The sequence below is a fragment of the Acomys russatus genome, chromosome 8, assembly GCF_903995435.1.
Source record: "Acomys russatus chromosome 8, mAcoRus1.1, whole genome shotgun sequence".
Classification (NCBI taxonomy): Eukaryota; Metazoa; Chordata; class Mammalia; order Rodentia; family Muridae; genus Acomys; species Acomys russatus.
This window is the reverse complement of record NC_067144.1, coordinates 70222671-70241768: the sequence shown is the minus strand read 5'-3', so window position 1 is coordinate 70241768 and position 19098 is coordinate 70222671. Positions and strand designations below refer to the sequence as shown.

At 44.4% G+C, this 19098-nt stretch overlaps 1 protein-coding gene across 1 annotated transcript in view; it reads right to left on the bottom strand.

The window, feature by feature from the left end:
• The window catches only part of Son (SON DNA and RNA binding protein), a 33820-nt gene extending 18561 nt beyond the window's left edge, over window positions 1-15259 (bottom strand). Inside the window, 5 exon segments of the mRNA XM_051150249.1 lie at window positions 264-424; window positions 1907-2195; window positions 2197-7856; window positions 10813-10979; window positions 15101-15259. Coding sequence (XP_051006206.1) covers window positions 264-424; window positions 1907-2195; window positions 2197-7856; window positions 10813-10979; window positions 15101-15177 — 6354 coding nt within the window. The 5' untranslated portion in view covers window positions 15178-15259.
• Window positions 15260-19098: the final 3839 nt, after the last annotated feature.

Sequence of the window (19098 nt, the reverse complement as noted above, 5' to 3'; positions counted from 1 at the left end):
CGTTCCACTCCTCAGTCAGTTTGGCTTCTAAAACTGGAAAGCAAAAGTAATGGGAAGTAACTTTTTAGCTGGCGGAGCTTAGCCATCCCGGATAATGGCCTGCTAAACAGAGCTTCTGCCGCTGCCACATCTGTATTTCGGGTTTTGGGCACTCGGTGCCAGCCATTATCAGTTCAGCCCACAATTCAGGTTTTGGCACACTCCAGAGTCAAGATCCATGGAATAATCCATTTAAGAATGAAAACAAACTGTGTCTAGCTTACCTCAGTTAATTCTTCTATGGTAGCTCCTCCAGACTTTTTAGCAACTTTCTCTTCTATTGTAGGTGGAGGTGCAGGCTTTAGGTTTGGTGGTAAAGGAACACCAGCCTTAGCACACATGGCAGCTGCATTAGCTTTGGCTATTTCAAGTAATTGAGCCTTATCTGTAAGAAGAAAAATACAAGAAGCAGTTTTCCTAAAAGCTATACGTTTTTGTTCTATCAATAGTAATGCATATAGTAAAGATAGCTGTACTCTGCCCTAAATTAGACTATGATTCAGGTGGATGGGCCCTTTTCAACAATTAACACTACATTTCCAATTCAAAGGCTACACAAAATAGCTTACTGTGAATCTATAATGATCAACTAGCCACAAATTATAAGGCACAAGTCTGCTAAAGGCAATGTTATTTCCTAAAATTAACATGGCCTTAAACTATTCTCATTTTCATGCTAGGTGTGCAGTTCAGTTGAAGAACGCTTACCAAACACGTACAGGGCCTGGGCTCAAGCCCCAGTATTCCATAAAACTGGTCATGGAAAATTGCAATCCTTAACACTTGGGAGGTGGAGGCAGTAGTATCAGAAGTTCAAAGTCAACCTCAGCTACAGAGTGGGTCACAGAAGCTAGTCTCTGTCCATCACTCTCAGACAAACCCCATTCTAATCTGACAGCAACTTAATCCCTTGTTAAACCCCAAGTGTCATCTCTTTTAACAAGCCTTCATGGAACAACAATTAACAACCTCTCCACTGTGCAGATGTACTCTTAACTCTGTTACTAGGGCAATTACCATATTCTTCTAAGTTTTGCCTTTTGGTAAAAGGAGTGCATTCTACCAACTTCCTACACTAACTTAAAATGGCTCAGAATTACCTACTGTTACTCTATTCTAAGACAAGAGACATCAGAAAATTCTTGCTAACTGAATACAAATTCTGCTCTCTTCATTGTCTTTCTCTCTACACTGCCCTAACCAAAAATGCCCTATCTATTGGGAATACGATAAATTACTCAGCAGGTAATCTTACTTCCAGTTTTAGCAAGAAAGAACATTTATTTACTTTTAAAAACAGACTAAATCAATAATTTTCACTTTACTGAAAAGGTTGGATCATTCATCCAGATACAAAGTTTCCTAACTTCAATACTTATGGTATTTCTCAGAACAACAATCCTAGATTGCCATCTTAAAATGTGTCAGCTAACATCAGGCATGGTGGCTCAGTCTGAAATCCCAGCTATCAGGAGACTGAGGAGAGAACACAGCCACTTCAGGCTGGCTGCACAATTAAGTTCCAGGCCAACGTAGACTACAGACTAATACTGTCAAAAACAAAACAAAACAAGTAAACAATTACTAAGAGAATTCTGCTTTATCTGCAAAGCCAATATGTTGAAATATGTGCAACACACAATCTGACTTGTAATAAGACTTTTCCATCTATTTTCTTAAGGCAAAATAACAAGTATAGATCATATCAAGGCTCTAACTAACACTCTCCACAGACCTTTTTAACTGTTTAAGTGTACTTCCCCTTTATTCTCTAAACACAATCTAATGATCTCTGAAACAACTCAAAATACTTTTGACTCAAGATCATCAGAAATTAAGCTTAAATTATATGTAAAGCATGACTTACCCAAATCTGTTAGACGTTTGGGTGATCTGCCTCTTTCAGAAGACCTGGATCTTTTACGACGAATGGGAGATCTACTAAACCTTCTTCTCAAAGGTGTTCTTGATCTTCGTAATCTGACTGGTGATATACTGAAGCTTCGTCTTCTTACCACAGACCTTGATCTTCTCCGACGGCTGGGGGTGCGGCTCCTGCGGCTGGGGGTGCGGCTCCTGCGGCTGGGGGTGCGGCTCCTGCGGCTGGGGGTGCGGCTCCTGCGGCTGGGGGTGCGGGCTCCTGCGGCTGGGGGTACGGCTCCTGCGGCTGGGGGTGCGGCTCCTGCGGCTTGGGGAAATGCTGAAACTCCTCCTCCTACCAACAGATCTAGACCTTCTCCGACGACTAGGCGTGTGACTCCTACTCCGTCGACTTGGGGTTCGACTCCGAGCACGAGCTGTTTTCCGGTTGTCTCGGGAGCTTGATCTTTTCCTTTTTCTTTCCCTGGACTTGGATCTATGCTTTGGAGATCTTTTGCGCTTCTCTTTTGATACAGACCGTCTTCCTCTAGACTTAGACCTTGATCTGCTACTCCTCCTCCTGCGTCGCGACCGTGACCGTGACCGTGTTTGAGAACGATGAGACTTGGACTTAGATGATCTTTTCCTTGCTCTAGAACGAGACTCACTGGTACGCTTGCGTGACTTATGTTCAGAAGACTTGGAACGCTTACTCCGAGACCTTAATGAAGAGTCCCTTTTCTTCTCTTTCTCACCTTTGTCACGGTTTTTATTTTTCTTGCTTTTTTCATGTGTGTCCTTAACTTTGACAAAAATTTCATAATCATCCTTTTCTTCTGAAGATGACTCTGAAGCTCTTTCTGGTATGCTAATTACAACTGGACTGGCAGCTGATTTGTCACGTTCAACTTCACTAGCAAGTAAAGGTCCTTCAATGCCAGCTCTGAGGCTTGTAAGACGTTCCATGTCCTTAGGAAGCAATGGTCTCACTAAGTCAGCTTCATTAATTTCATCAATGCTGGCAGAATATCCTGAGTCAGGAACTATTTCCTTATTGGGAGGAGATGCTTCTGTATCATCACCGCTTGCTTTAGGGCTAAGAGCAGCTGCTACTGTTTGGTCAGTCTCTTTTATAGGTGCTGAGTCTTCTGTGTCCTTACAAACATTAGTTGACAGTAAAAGAGGATGAATGTCTTTAGCAGGCAAAGGTCCCTCTATGTCGGCTTCACTGCCACCACTGGGGCTGGTGGAAATCACCATGTCATGTTCAGTATCTTGAGTAGTTACAGATATTTCAACATCGTATTTACTATCTAAACTGGGAGCAGATACTGTGACAAATTGCAACCCCTTACTAGTTCCCACTGTATCCGGTTCCAGAACAAGCTGAGAAGATAGGCTTCTTCCTACATCAGCTTCACTAACAGCAGGACAGGTGTCCAATTCTGTGACTTCCTTAGTCACACTAACAGGCAAACTGTTCTCTTCACTTGTTTCACCAACCGGACCAATGGCAGGAATGCACCCTGTATTATGCTCTGTATCTTTAGCAATTAAATGACTGTTTATAGCCAGGTCCATATTTCTATCATACTCATTTTCATACAAGTCACTTTTCAAATGTCCTCCATCATGTGGCTCTTCACCAGGGTGCAACAGACTCTCCCGCATGCCAGCCCCTGGACCAAGGTTTTGATCACCAGAAAGTAAATTCATTCCTTTCAAAACATGTGATGGCATAATACTAGACTCCACTATTACTGGTGAAGACTCTAAAGCCATCTCAGGTGGTATCATTTGAGTTTGCTCTGAGACTGTGACAGCAGGTTCCGAAATTGCCACAGTGGGTTCCTGGACAGGAACACATGGTTCTGAAACAATCATAACAGGCTGAAGGACTGATACTGCTGGTTCCAAGATAGGCACAGAAGGCTCCAGGGAAGAAACACCTGACACTGCAGTGGTAGCATACTCTGGGTCAGCCACAGCTGGAAGTTCTGGGGCACCCACAGGAGGTTCTGAGACAGACAAGGAGGAAATTTCTGGAGCAGTCATGGCAGGAGGCTCTGTAGCAGCCACAACAGGAGGTTCTGGGACAGCTGTTATGGGAGGTTCTGGGTCAGGTACAGCAGGAAGTTCTGGGACAGCAACAGCAGGAGATTCTGTGGTTGTTATACTGGAAGGTGCTGGGGTAGGCATGGGTGGCAGCTCCAGACTGTTCTCTGCTGGCTGGGAAATAGTTACGGCTGGCTCCAAGAGGGACATAGATACCTCTGAGATGGCATGTCCTGATGGTCTCACAGAATCGTATGTTTCTGATGTCTCCAACATAACAGAAGGCTCTGATGTTAACACAGTTGGTTCAGCTGACATAGTAGTTTCAGAAACCATGTAAGTCACTGATCTCTCTGGAACCATTTCATGTTCGGCTACTACGGCAGACTCAATTGGTGTTGATATAACTGAAGACTCTGGCTCTCGTACAGGTTCTGGAACAGTCATAACAGCCTCTGATGCTAACATTGAAGTCTCTGATTCTGACACTGAATAATTAGCAGATACTGCCAAAGGCTCTGAAATCTCACTTTGACTCACAAGAGGCTCAGGCTGTGGCACAGACTCTTCACTAGGTAATGTCATCTCTGTAGACCAAGTGTTGTCAGCTGTTAATGCTGACTGCTCAGTAGACAATGTTGACCCCTCTGGTGGCTCCTCAGGAGGCAATGGGGGTGTCATCGGTGGTTCCTCGGGTGGCAATGGTGGCATTGTTGGGGGCTCTTCAGGAGGCAAAGGTGGCACCATGTATGCCTCCGTATAGGAATCAGTATAAGAGTCAGTGTAAGAATCAGCTGCCATAGACATCATTGATCGATCAGTGTAAGATGACATCATTGATCGATCAGCTGCAGAGTACGATGACATCATAGACCGGTCAGCTGCAGAGTACGATGACATCATAGACCGGTCGGCACCCATGGACATCATAGATCGATCAGCCATGGGACTCATCATGGAGCGCTCATAAGCTGACATCATAGAGCGTTCATAAGCTGACATCATAGACCGCTCAGCCATAGGAGACATCATGGAGCGCTCATAGGCTGACATCATGGAGCGCTCGTAGGCTGACATCATAGAGCGTTCAGCCATAGGGGACATCATAGAGCGTTCGTAAGACATCATAGAGCGCTCATAAGATGACATCATGGAACGTTCTGCAGCATAGGACATCATCATAGAACGTCTAGATGCTAACATCAAGGGTCTAGGTGCTAACCTGTATGGTCTAGGTGCTATTCTATAAGACCTGGGTGCTATTCTGTAGGGTCTGGGTGACATCCTGTAGGGATCAGGAGTTAGTCTGTAGGGATCATGGCCTAATCTATAAGGGTCCTGTCCTAACCTGTAAGCATCATGGCCTAACCTATATGGGTCATGGCCCAACCTATAGGGATCCTGAGCTAACCTGTAAGGATCCTGAGCTAGCCTATAGGGATCAGGAGATTTTGAACCCATCATAGCAGAATCCTGGGTACTAGATGCTAACATCTGGGCATCCATGGTGCCAGAAGCTAACATCTGAGCATCCATGGTGCCAGAAGCTAACATCTGAGAATCCATAGCACCAGATGCTAACATCTGGGAGTCCATGGAACTGGTTGCTAACATCTGGGAGTCCATGGAGCTGGTTGCTAACATCTGGGAGTCCATGGAGCTGGTTGCTAACATCTGGGAGTCCATAGAGCTGGTTGCTAACATCTGGGAGTCCATAGAGCTAGTTGCTAACATCTGGGAGTCCATAGAGCTGGTTGCTAACATCTGGGAGTCCATGGAGCTGGTTGCTAACATCTGGGAGTCCATGGAGCTGGTTGCTAACATCTGGGAGTCCATGGAGCTGGTTGCTAACATCTGGGAGTCCATAGTGCTAGAGGCTAACATCTGGGAGTCCATGGTGCTAGAGGCTAACATCTGGGAATCCATGGTATTGGATGCTAACATCTGAGAATCCATGGTGTTGGATGCTAGCATTTGGGAGTCCATGCTGTTGGATGCTAACATATGGGTCTCCATGGTGTTAGAAGCTAACATATGGGATTCTTGGGCCATCAAGGGATCCACTCCTACTGTTACGGAAGTCTCCCCCACCAATGTAGTAGGCAGCTCCTGTGCTACCGTATTATAGGATTCCAGCGCTGTCGTCGAGGGCACCTCCAGGGACTGCGACACGGTCATCGTTGACAGCTCCGATGTTGTCACCACAGACTGAACAGAGATCTCCAGCGCCACAGTTGCCACAGGCTGCCCAGGCAACTCTGGCGCCCCAGGCTGCCCTGGTAACTCCAGCACCCCCGTTGCCAGGGGCTGCCCCAAAAGCTCCAGTGCTCCAGCTGCCCCAGACTGCCCCGAGAACTCCAGTGCCCCAGTTGCCATGAGCTGCCCAGGCAACTCCAGTGCCCCAGTTGCCACAGACTGCCCTGACAACTCCAGTGCCCTAGTTGCCGAAGGCAGCCCTGACAACTCTGGCACCCCAGTCACCGAAGGCTGCCCAGACAACTCCAGCGCTGTGGTTGCCACTGGCTGTCCTGGCAACTCCAGCACCATTGCTGCCTCCTGCTGCCCCAGCAACCCTGTTGCTGTTGTCACCTCAGGATGCCCAGGATGTTCCACCGCTGTCATCGCCACAGGCTGCTCGAACTCTGTCGTCGTCACAGGTTGTTCGGTCAACTCCATTGCCACTGTTACTGCAGGTTGCCCTGTTAACTCTATTGCTGCTGACACTGCAGGCACCCCTGGCAACTCCTGTGCCATCACAGGTGGCTCTGGTACCTCCTGTGGTGGCTCCAACCCCATGGATATTGCTGGAGGCCCTGGCAATTCCTGTGACAACTGTGACACTGGTGTCACAGAGGGCCCCGGCAGCTCAGGCACTACTGCCACAGGGGGCCCTGGCAACTCAGGCACTGGGGTAGAAAGGGGGCCTGACAACTCTGGCACTGGGGTGGCAGAGGGCCCAGGCAACTCCGGCACTGGAGTCACAGGGGGCCCCTGCAACTCCAGCATGGAGGTTGCAGGTGGCCCCAGGAACTCCAGGGCTGAGGCCACCGACGTCTCCTGCAGCTCCACCGCTGTGGTCTTAGGCAGCTCCAGTGACTCCTGAGGTCTTGTCAAGGATGAATCAGCAAACTCCGATGGTGCTTCTACAGGCTGCTCTGGCAATCTTTGCACGTCAGTTGTAGAGGACTCTGGAAAATCCATTGTTGATGTGCTTGGTTCAGGGTGCACCTCAGTAGGTGTCTCTGATACTAACATGAGGGTTTCTGACGGCTCAAGCACTTTTGCTATGGGAAGCTCTACCAGCGTGGTCTTTGATATCTCTGGAGATGGAGTCTCCAAAGATTTCAGCACAGACTTCTGATACTCCACTGACACTGTTACAACGGGTTCAGGTGACTTCAGCACTGCTGTTGACATAGGCACTGGTGCTGCTGAAAAGGAATCCAGAATCTTTGTCACGGGTGGATCCAGCGTAACTGACACAGGCTGCTCAGACTGTTCTGAGATTACTGATGTAGATCCAACTGACAGTTCTGCAGTTTTTGTAGCCGGCGACTCCTGAACCTCCATTGATACTACTGGAGGCTCTAGCGCTGAGGGTGTTTCACTGGGCTCACACAAGCCAAATGCTCTTACAGGATGCTCCAGTGCCCGTGCTGAAGGTTCAGAATCAAACTTTAAAAAGGAATCAGATTCCAGATCAACATTCCCATCGCGATGAGATTTCAGCTTGGACTCAGATTCCTCTGGTTGTCTTTTATATTTTTTTTCTTTTTCTTTCTTCTTTTTCTTCTTTTTATTTTTGTGCTTTTTGTGCTTCTTTGACTTTTTGGTGGGAACTTCATCAGTAGGATCTGTTTGTACAGATACACATCTACTTTTTCTGGAGGCCTCTTTCAAGTCTGAAAGTAATGAAAAATTGTCAGCCACTCCCCAAAACAGATTCATACAAATTACCAATAGTTTGATTCACATATAGAAACCACAGTATAAGTTATCTTACTGTAAATAGAAATTTACAAAATAATCTACTGTCTACAAACCAGTAAACCCAAAGGCTTCCATTTTTCCAGTATGTATACAACTGAAATGCACATCAAAATAAATTCTTGGTCTAACACAAAACTAGTTAAAACTAGTTTTAAAACTAGGTTTTAAACTAGGCTCAATGGCAAAGTGTTTGCTTAGCATGTGTAGACCTCTGGGTTCAATTTTCACTTCTGGCATGAGGAAAAGAAAAATATGTTTCATTAAACTCTAAAGTTATTTTCCTTCAATGCCAGTGAGATGCTTCAGTGAGTAAAGTTACTTGCAGCCAAACTTAATGATCTGAGTTCAGTCCCCAGGACCCATGTGGTTTAAAAAATAAAACAAAACAAAAACCCAACTTCTACAAATTATATCTGACTTCCAATAAAGGCAGTCCACATACACATATTTTACATACATATATACATGACTAAATGCATGTCTACTCGTCCACATGTGGGCACAAAAACACAGTAATATTTTGAAAATTATTCTTTTCTTAGGCTGGCTTTGATGGCACACTCCTTTAATCTCAGCATTCTGAAGGTAAAGGCTGGCAGGTCTCGGTGAGTTCAAGGCCAGCTTGGTTTACAAAGTTCCAGGCCAGTCAGAATTACAAAGTGAGGCCCTGTCTCAAAAAAGCAACCCCCCCAACAAAAAACAAAGCCAAAAACTCTTTGTTCTCAAATTATAGCAAGTTATTGTAAAATTTAATCAGTGAATTTACTTTGTATTTAGTTGTTTCAATTCTTATTTTAAAACAACAAAACATTATCATTATGGAGCTACTGAAAGATTAATGTAAAAAAAGGTACAATTGTCAAGTTATAGAGGATAATGTTCTCATTAAGTAACTTCTACTAATATGTTACTGCCCCCTCTATACACAGACAGTGCTGTGGCACTCACTCTAAAACAGAACCTCAATCCAACCATCACATGGAAGATGAGGGGCCTTGTCCAAGTTACTGTACAGCCCCTGGGCTTGATCTCTAGGAAAGCAGAACAAAAAGTATAGCAAGCACACAGAACAAAGTTCAGGTGACTGCTCTAAATAGTTAAGAATACCTGAATAAATGCAATCATCAGCAGAGCCCAGGCTTTCTTTTACTTTACTGTCCATTCTGATAAAACCACATTTCCCTAAACACTCGGCAAATACAGCCCTAATATTTCAATTTGCCTACTTCAGATAAGATAGTTTATATTTTACCTTACAATCACATAGTAAAATTTACCCTACAGATTTTTAAGTTTATAAATCTTAAGGAAATGACTAATCAAATATACTTGTGATTCCTACTACAGGAAAAAAAAAAATGCCAACACTAGACATCGTATCTAAAGAAAATTTATCACCAGGCGGTGGTGACGCAAGCCTTTAATCCCAGCACTCAGGAGGCAGAGGCAGGTGGATTGTTGTGAGTTTGAGGCCAGCCTGGTCTACAAAGGCAGTCCAGGACAGCCAAGGCTACATAGAGAAACCCTGTCACGAAAAACCAAAAAATAAAAATAAAAATTGTTTCCTATTGCTTATCTCACAAACAAGACGGCCACAGACATAACCTAAGCAAGACTAATTATTGTTACATATCACATCTTATCAGAGAGAACCATATCACCTAACTCCTACACTTTAAAATTTTATTTTTTGTGGTCAATCACAAATTCTTCATTTCTTTCTATTGGGGGGGGGGGCCCTGAGACAGGGTTTCTCTGTGTAGCCTTGGCTGTCCTAGACCAGGCTGGCCTCGAATGCAGAGATCCGCCTGCCTCTGCCTCCCGAGCGCTGACCAAATTCTTCATTTCTTTAGCACCCATTATTTAATGAATTCCAAAAAGGAAATAGTACACAGTGAATGACTGCGCTTCAATCTGCTTTGCACAAACAAGTCAACTCTAAGCATGGGCTTTAAAACAGAATTTAAGGTGTTTTACAACCACTAAAGAGTTAGTTCAGGATACTGTAATTACGAAATTGACACTTAGAGGCTAGAACAACGTGTTGAAGAACTTGTACTGCTCCTGCAAAGGCACCTGGTCATTTCTCAGCACCCATCTGATGGCTCAGAGCTGTCAGAAATCCTCAGTAGGGGTCTAATACCTTCCCTTGCCTTCCTCAGGCACCAGCCACACACCATACACTAACATTCATACAGGCAGAAATAAAAAATCACAAGGTGAAAAAAGACATCAAGAGCTACTTTTTCTTGATGGGGAGGCCCAGTGGCACTCCAAGGAAGGATAGCAGACCATCAAGAAGAGACTTGATAACCTATCATCATATACAGGAGGAGGAGGCCCCCCTCAGTCACACTCATAGAGGAGGGGAATAGGGTGAAAGCGGGAGGGAGGGAGGAATGGGAGGATACAAGGGGTGGGATAACAATTTAGATGAAACATGAATGAATTAATAAAAAAAAAGAAAAAGAAAAAAAAGGAGTCACTTTTTTTGTTGTTTTGTTTTTGGAGACAAGGCTTCTCTGTGTAACAGGTCTAGCTGTCCTGGAACTCACAGAAATCCGCCTGCTTCTGCTTCCCAAGTGCTGGGACTAAAGGCGTGCGCCACCACCACCTGACTAAGAGCTACTTTTAAAAGAGCAGATATTTATACAAGCCTTCAAAAAAAGACATACACAGGAAAATCCTAGTAGTGAGTCACAACAAACAGAAAATTCTTATTTCACCAATAACGCAGGTAAGTGCTCCAATGTTTATGTTTTAGTAGAACTGATGTGAAAGGAATTCAACAAGACACTGAAAAAATTAACCTAAAGACTGTGCAATTAACATTAAAATTTTCAAAACTGACAGTTGTCTTCAACGTACCTGGCTTATACCGCAGTTCTGTGTCTAAGACCCCGGAGAGGACCTCCTCTATCTTCTGCACTATCTCTTCATTTGGGAGGCTCCTTGTGGAGGCAGCTGGATCGCCCGCCTGGTTCCCTTCAATAGGTGTATTTGTTTCGCCATTCAGCTGGCCTTCACTCCTTCCACTTGACAAGAAAATTTTTCAAAATTCATTAATGCCTTTATCATACCATGATAAATCAAAAATTCAACAATAATGCAATTAACATAACTTTATATTGCCCACATCTCACTTCAGATGTCCCTACTTTAGATGTCTGCCATCAGTAATTCCTCCTTAAAACTATACACTCAGAACACTTTCGCAGTTTTTTTTTTTTTTTTAGAACTGTGACAGTTAAAAAGAAAATCCTTAAAATCAAATTTATTTATTTATTTATTTTTAAGTTTTTTGAGACAGGGTTTCTTTTTGTAACAGCCCTGACTATCTTGGACTTACTTTGTATACCAAGCTGGCCTTGGAACCCACAGAGATCCGCCTGCCTCTGCCTAAAGTGCTGGGATTAAAGGCATGTGACACCACCGTCCCAGCAAATTCAAATTTCTAATAATTAAATTTCTAATAATTAGAGTAAGCCAGGCACTGTACTTTAATCCCAGCACTTAAGAAGCAGGGCAGGAGGATCTCTGAGTTCAAGGCTAGCCTGGTCTAGAGATCAAGTCCAAAGGTAGTCAGGGCTACAGAGAAATTCTACGAAAGAAAGAAAGAAAGGCAGGCAGAAAGAAAGGAAGGCAGAAAGAAAGGGAGAAAGGGAGAAAGAGAGAAAGGAAAGAAGAAAAGGAGAAGAAGAAGAAGAAACAACTTAAACCTTTCAGTTACCTAAGTATCAATGAGCCAATTCACAAAAACAGACGCCCAGTGCCCCAGTGTCCCAGGGCTATGGCACACCTGTGCATTCATCACAAGGAATCAAGGCAAACACCAGGTAAAAAGGGCGCTGGTAGCCTCTCTTCAGGTTCAGATTGTGACTGAAATGCTGTAAAATTTATAAAGAATGCTGCATCTAGTCATTTACGCCTTTTTTTAAAAAAAAAAGTCGGCTAGCATACAATTTCTAGAACTCAAATTCACATAGCACAAGTGGCAATTCATTTATACTAATAGTAAAGCCTTAACATATTTTCAGACCAAAGGGCCAGAAGAATATTACTGTAGATAAAACAAGGTCATTCATATGAACATTTTTAGTATTTTTGTGTAAACTTGCAAAAATTAAAACTCAGTTTTAATTAGAATTTTACTACCTGAACACTCAAAATTCCTACCTGCTAACAGTTTAACCAGAGAAAGACCTTAGTGAGGACTGATTTTCTAATGCATCAAATCTTATTAGGCTAATAATAAATGTAAGTACTGACTTGTGCTACTTCCTGTTGTTTTGTTTTTAAGACAAAGGCCTCACTCACTATGTAGCCCTGGTTGATCTTGAACTCAGAGATCTGCCCACCTTTGCCTAATTTCTAGGACTAAAGTAAAGGCATGCACCACCATAGATGGCCTGCAATGTATTTTTAAAAACCATGTAATTTTACCGAAACTCTATAATCAGGACTATTATTATTTTCATAGACAGAGGGAAACTATATACAAAAAAGTGTACATTAGTCATCTAAACATTAGTCTTACCACCTATATGATGAATATATGAGCAAATGGGGAAAAAAACAGCTCACTGAAGTGGCAAATTAAAAAAAAAAAAGAGTTTTAGAGTGATTGTGCCCTAAAGCATGCTGTTTTTTTCTAATGCTCTCTTCAGACTTTATTTATATATTTTATTCTGGTCTTTTGACAGGATTTCTCTGTGTGTAGCTCTAGCTATCCTGGAACTTTGTAGAGTAGGCTGGCCTCAAACTCAAGAGAGATCTTCCTGCCTCTGCCTCCCAAGTGCTGGAATTATTTGGGTTTTTTTTGTTTGTTTGTTTTGTTTTTTGTTTTATTTTGTTTTGGTTTTTTAGGGACAGGGTTTCTCTGTGTAACCTTGGCTATCCTGGAACTCCCTTTGTTGGCCAGGCTGGCCTCGAATTCACAGCAATCCACCTGCCTCTGCTGGGATTAAAGGCATGTGCCACCACCACCTGGCTTCTTTACAGACTTTATAAACAATTATTTTATACTTTTTCTAAGCATACATACTTACCATGCTTTTTTGTTTTGTTTTTTGAGACAGGGTCTCTGTATTCTGCCTGGTCTAGAACTTACTACTGTAGACCACCTAACTCACAGGGATTTTCCTGCCTCTGCCTCCTGAGCATTAGGATTAAGGTGTATTCTACCCATTAAGGGCTGGGTATTGTGGCGTTTCAGCCACTGTGAGGTAGAGGCAGGTGGATCTATCTCAATAAATAAATAAAGTCTATAAAAATGTTTTTTCTTAAAGCTATCAGGATGTTAATTACAATTACTGAAAAGCAACTAAAATTTCAACCTACTTTGCTGTCCAACAATGTGCCCTAAAAAGGAATTTATGTAGCTATGAAAAGTGTTCAAATTATGTAGACTTCAAGAACAAATCTGTTCCTAGTATATCTAAAACACAATACAAAATGATCACATTAGAAGACATGTTGCTGGGCGTGGTGGTGCACGCCTGTAATCCCAGCACTCGGGAGGCAGAGGCAAGTGATCTCTGTGAGCTCGAGGCCAGCCTGGTCTACAGAGCTAGTTCCAGGACAGCTAGGGCTACACAAAGAAACCTGTATAGAAACAGCCCCCTTCAAAAAAAAAGTAAATACAATTAGTACATGAAAACGCTGAAAGTTCAGGAGGGTGGTGCTGGTAGCATTGGGATTTAATCCCAGCAGAGGCAAGCACATCCTTTTCAGTTCAAAGTCAGCCTGATTTACATAGTGAGAATCTGTCTCAAAACAAAATTACAAAAGTTTTCAGGAAATATTATTATATTCCCTTAGTTTATGTTTCATCTCATTAAAAAAAAATACCTGCCAATATTTCAAAATGTTAAAATCCAACTGTGGTGATAGATAACTACTTAGAAAAAACCATCTGTGATCCACCCATCAGCAAAAGGCCAGCTTCAGCAACATGACATGGTTGTAAGCCTTGACTTTAGAAACTATCCAAAAGAAAACAAAAAACAAAAAAACAAAAGCAAAAGAAAACAAAAAACACTGTATTCTTTAAAAAACAAATTAAAATTCCAGCAATAAAGCATTATTGCACCAGTAAGCCTAAATAGCTTGGGCACGTTATTTACAATTGCTTATCAGCTGATTCTCCAGCGCTCTGTTCTCAACTTACACCATTCATTAAAACACTTTACCTTGAAATATTTACTTTTTAAATTCTCTTTTCCTAATCTTATTTTAAAGAAATTGTCGATTTGTAGAAAACTACCAAAAAAAAAAAAAAAAAAAAAAAACAAAAAAAACCCAGGAACAACAACACTTAACATAACCCACACTATTTCCCGTAAACAACTTTGGAAATCTCTTCCACTTGAAATTCTGGGACCCAAGGCTAATCTCTTCAGTCTACTAGCAGTGACAAAAACAGCTCGACGTTCTTCAAATCCATCCATCAAGTCGGGGTAGCAAGACAAATACAGAGCTACACGTAGTCCACTTTCTGCTTAATAAAACTGGGCAACCACAAGTTTCAAAGGCCCCCCTCTCTCCTCCTGTCGAGTATTTTCTCTTTTGTGTCTTATATTGAACTGGGGTGTTTTAGTTTACAACTGTTAAAAAGAGTGCACAGGGCACTAACTGGGGCCCGAATATCTAATTAAGAGACTCGGGTCGCCAAACGATCTGAAGCGTACAATAATAAAGAAGTTTGAAGATTACCCAAGAAACGGCCGTTGGAGACCCTTTCCGGCCCTAGACACCGGCCGGCGATATGCGCGGAGGCGGGGAGGGGGAGGGGAGAGGCGGCGGCGGCGGAGGAGGAGGAGCTGGAGCTGGGGAAGGAACTAGGCCCGGCCCTGGTGGACGCTGGGCCTCCGAGAAGCTGAAGGGTAGGGGGTGCACAAGCCACAGAAAGGTGGACGTCTTAACTCCAAGATAAGAAACGGCGTGTGCGGACACCGCGGAAGGAGCGATCTTTCTCGAAAGGAACGGACGGAGGATCGGGGGGATGGCCCGGAAAATGGATCCCAGGCCCAGGCGGGGCCGTAGCGGGGCCTGAGCCGAGAAACGACGGCGTCTCGGTGAAAGATGCCACGGAAAGATAGACGAGGCCCTAACAGCCCGCAGGAGCGAGGAGCAGAAAGGTCTGGGAAGCGCTTACCTGGAAAGCTCCTGTTGTATCTCCCGGAATTTACTGACCACGAAAGACCTGAAAACCTGCTCGATGTCGGCCGCCATGGCGTCCGCTCCGTTCTCTCAACTCCTCCTCGCTAGTCCTCCAGGCTCCCAGCATGCCTCGGGAGGAGGCGCAGCGGCCAATTCCTTTTATCCGGTTCCTTATTGGCTCGCGGGGGAGCGTCCGCACGGGCTCGCTCCACCCACGAGCCAATCAGCGAGCACCGCCCCGCTCTCCTCCGCTGTTTCTGAGCCGCCGGGGTAGAGGTGCTGACGTTTGCGCCGCGCACGAACGAGTCCGCCATGTTAGTGTTTGACGCAGGCGCCATTACAGGAGAAGTCGCTCCCGAGACGGCCGCGCCAGCTTCAGCTGTTGGTCGCCGTCGCCTGCTGGCGCTTTTAAGAGGCTTTCGGTAGCGAATAAATGTCCGAGATTAGAGACCATGAAGACAGGGAGCGAAAAAAAGGACTGAGTGTGTCTGGAACTGAGGTTTTAACGCGCTTGTTGCAAGCGCCAAGTTTACTTTGGTCAGGAAGTCGTGCATGAGAAATAAACCCCCATCCCGCGTCCCCACTCTGAAGTGGATAGCAGCAATTCCCATTCTGTCTCCATAACTCCCCTAACCTCGCAAGTTTTTAGCAAAGGCTGGAGGGGGTCTGGGCGACCCCGCGTTCTACACTGGGTGCACTGGGGACTCATCCGGAGCCCTTTAGCCGGTCCGCCCTGTCGCCTTAGGTTAGCAGCCCCAGCTCGGCAGCCATGGCTCTGTCCCCAGGGCAGGGGGAACCCTTACGTGGCACCCCTGCCAAGGGTCAGACCTAAGCGAGGTACTAGGGATTCGGAGCGGCGCACGGACCGCACCCTAGGACGGGAGGAACCCCCACGGAGCGCCTCGCGCGGGCGGGGACCCAGGCGGGCCAATGGACGGAGGAGCCCGCCGGGGGCGGGGCAGAGACCGAGGCGCGCAGGATTCCCGGGCCAGTTTCCGGCGGCGGGTGCGAGTGGGAGCAGCGTGACGAGCTTTACAGGTGCGTGAACCCCTTGGTTTTTTTTTTTTTTTTTTTTTTAAATGATGCGTGGACTGCGTTTGCGCTTTGACTTGTGGGTTTAACTCCAGCGACTGGTGCTCCTATTGAAACTGGTTTGGCTGGCGAACAGGGCCATGTGCTTTGCACGGCTTTGACCGAAGACGGCCTGGTACATCTTTCCTTCTTTTCTGGTTCTGAGACCCGGTCCAGGTTCCTGTGAAGACCGACCGTGTACATTGATGGGTTTTCATAGTTTTGCTTCTGTCGTTGTCACTAATGGTTTACCCGGACCACTTTCGTATTTGGTTTCTACTTTTGTTTAAACAAATCCTTGGAAGTAGTTTTACCCAATTCTCTTCTCTGCTACCTGGCCCTCATTCTCGCTATAAGTTGCTTACTAGTTAACTGGCACCCAAGAAAGTTACAAAAGTCTCTCCGGGTCTCCCAGCTAGTAAGGCCCTGTTGACCCGGGAGCCCAGGCTCCTAGCCCCTCCTGATGTAGAGACCAGTACTGCTGTCTCACAGAATCTGAGTAGTAAATAAAATTGTCTTCTCGCCCTGCTGCTCTTATTCAAACTAGCTATGAAGATCTAATGGCTTCAACTATTTCTAAGAAAATGACACATAGAATTGAACTAAATTCTTCATTTTATGTGTAGGAGCCTTCCCCTTACGTGTATGTGCGTGCCCACGTGCATACAATGCCGCAAGGAAGCCTCAAGAAGCCATTGGCTCTGGAACCACAGTTGAGATGTTTGCGAGCCACCTTGTGGGTGCTAGGAGACTAAACTCACTAACTGCTCTTAACTGGTCCTCCATCTCTCCTTAAATATGTAATCCCAAACTATCAATTTAGGAGTTACAGATTTTTCTGCATAGGTAAATGCCTTGATAATATCTTTGGCTTTTTTTTTTCCCCATCTCGCTTTTGATGCTAGTATTTGAACACAAGACTTCTACGCAATGGGTCTATTGCTGAACTACAGCTTTGTCCTTGTTATTCCTGTTCATGCGATGACTTCATAAATGGTTTCTCTATCTGAGGTATCCGTTTAGGTAAATGAAGCAGTATAACAAATAAGCAATTCCTATTTCTGGGTACTTTGGAGTATATCACATTTTAATGTCCTCTCAGGGCTTGGTGTTTTATCAAGTGAGATATGTTAGGATTTGCTGTTGGCTTCTCTAGCAGATTTGCAATCCAGAGTATCTCATAAACTCTTAAAAGTCATAGGCCTGCAATCTGTGGACAGTGTACTAATGATTTTGCCACTGTTTTTGTACAGCCACCAAACAAAAATGGTAGGTGAAGCCAGGCATGGTGGCCCACACACTTGTTATCTCAGGGCTGGAGGGGCAGGGGCCAGAGGATCACTACCTGAGGCCTGCATAGCAAGTTCTTAGAAAATCAGGGATACAAAGAAGACCCAGTCTTTCAGAAAGAAAAAAAAAATGTTGAAGAAAAAATGGTTTTAGTACATGGAGTTGAAGTTGCAGTGCCCACAATGCAATTGTATTGACACAGCTGTGCTTGTTTTATTATGAGCCTCCTAATGGCTTCCTAGGTTTGTGTGGTTTGGGATTTTGGGGGTGTGAAGGTACAGGGGGCTCCAGGCAGGGTTTCATTGGCTATCCTGGACTCATATGTAAACCATGCTGGCCTTGAACTCACAGAGATCCACTGATCACCTGAGTGCTGGGATTAAAGACTTGCACCACCAAACCGAGCTGGTTTCCTGTTGTTTAGAGAGTGCCCTCTGTGTACATAGTTTTTTGGGGGTTTTTTTTTTTTTTGGTGGTGCACACTCACCGCTTAATGTACTGTCCCTTCATGCTTCTATGGAGTTCTAACAGTGCACAAATAGTTCTCAAATATATTTACTTTCTGTTCTTTGACAGAGAAACTGTACTGTTAATACCTGTTACCTGTACCACATCAAGGGTTAAATTTGGGTCTAAATTTTTTAAGACTTATTTATTTATTTATTATGTGTGATAATAATATTATATTATTATATATTCCAGAAAAGGGCACCAGATCTCATTATAGATGGTTGTGAGCCACCATGCTGTTGCTGGGAATTGAACTCAGGACCTTTGGAAGAACAGCCAGTACTCTTAACCTCTGAGCCATTTCTCTAGCCCCGCTGGGTCTAAATTTAAAACTTCAACACTAGGTATAATGGCATATGCCTATTGTCTCAGATACTTGGAAAGCTGGGGCAAGAGAACCCCCCCCCCCCGTGGCAGGGGGAGGGGGGTGTTTTGTTGGTTTGGGGTTTGGTTTTTGGAGACAGGGCTTCTCTGTATAGATCTGGCCATCCTGAACTCTACAGACCAGGCTGGCCTCAAACTCAGATCCTTTGACCACTGCCTCCCTAATGCTGGAATTGAAGGAATGCTCCACCACAACCTGGCATAAAAGAATCTGTTGAGGCCAGGACTTCAGGTCAAGTGTCGGAAAAATAATGGGTTTTTATCTCCTAAATAAGTAAGCAAATATCAAAGTCCATTTTCCTGCTAAGGCTTAATGATTATCAGATCTTTTGATACAGAAAAAAAGACTGTTGGTGGTTATTTTCCAGCTACAGATTTTTGATTGGTTGGGTGGGTTTGTTGTCATTATAATATTACAGGCTGGATAAGTTACAAAGAAACGGCATTTGCTCAGGCTTGTAGTTATGGAGGTGTGCAATCAAGGGCCCCATCTAATGAGCATCTTATCGCAGTCTTTGACACAGGACATCCTATGACAGTGGAGCCATAGCGTGCATGCTTACCTTTTGTTTGGTCTCTGTCCCTCTTATTTAAAACAAACAAGCCAAAAAACAACAATTTAGTACTCCAGAGGCAGAGGTAGGAATATATCCGAATTCCAGGCTAGTCAGGAATCCATAGTGACACCCAGTCCTTTTTTGTTTTGCTTGTTTGTTTGTTTGTTTGTTTGTTTTTCAA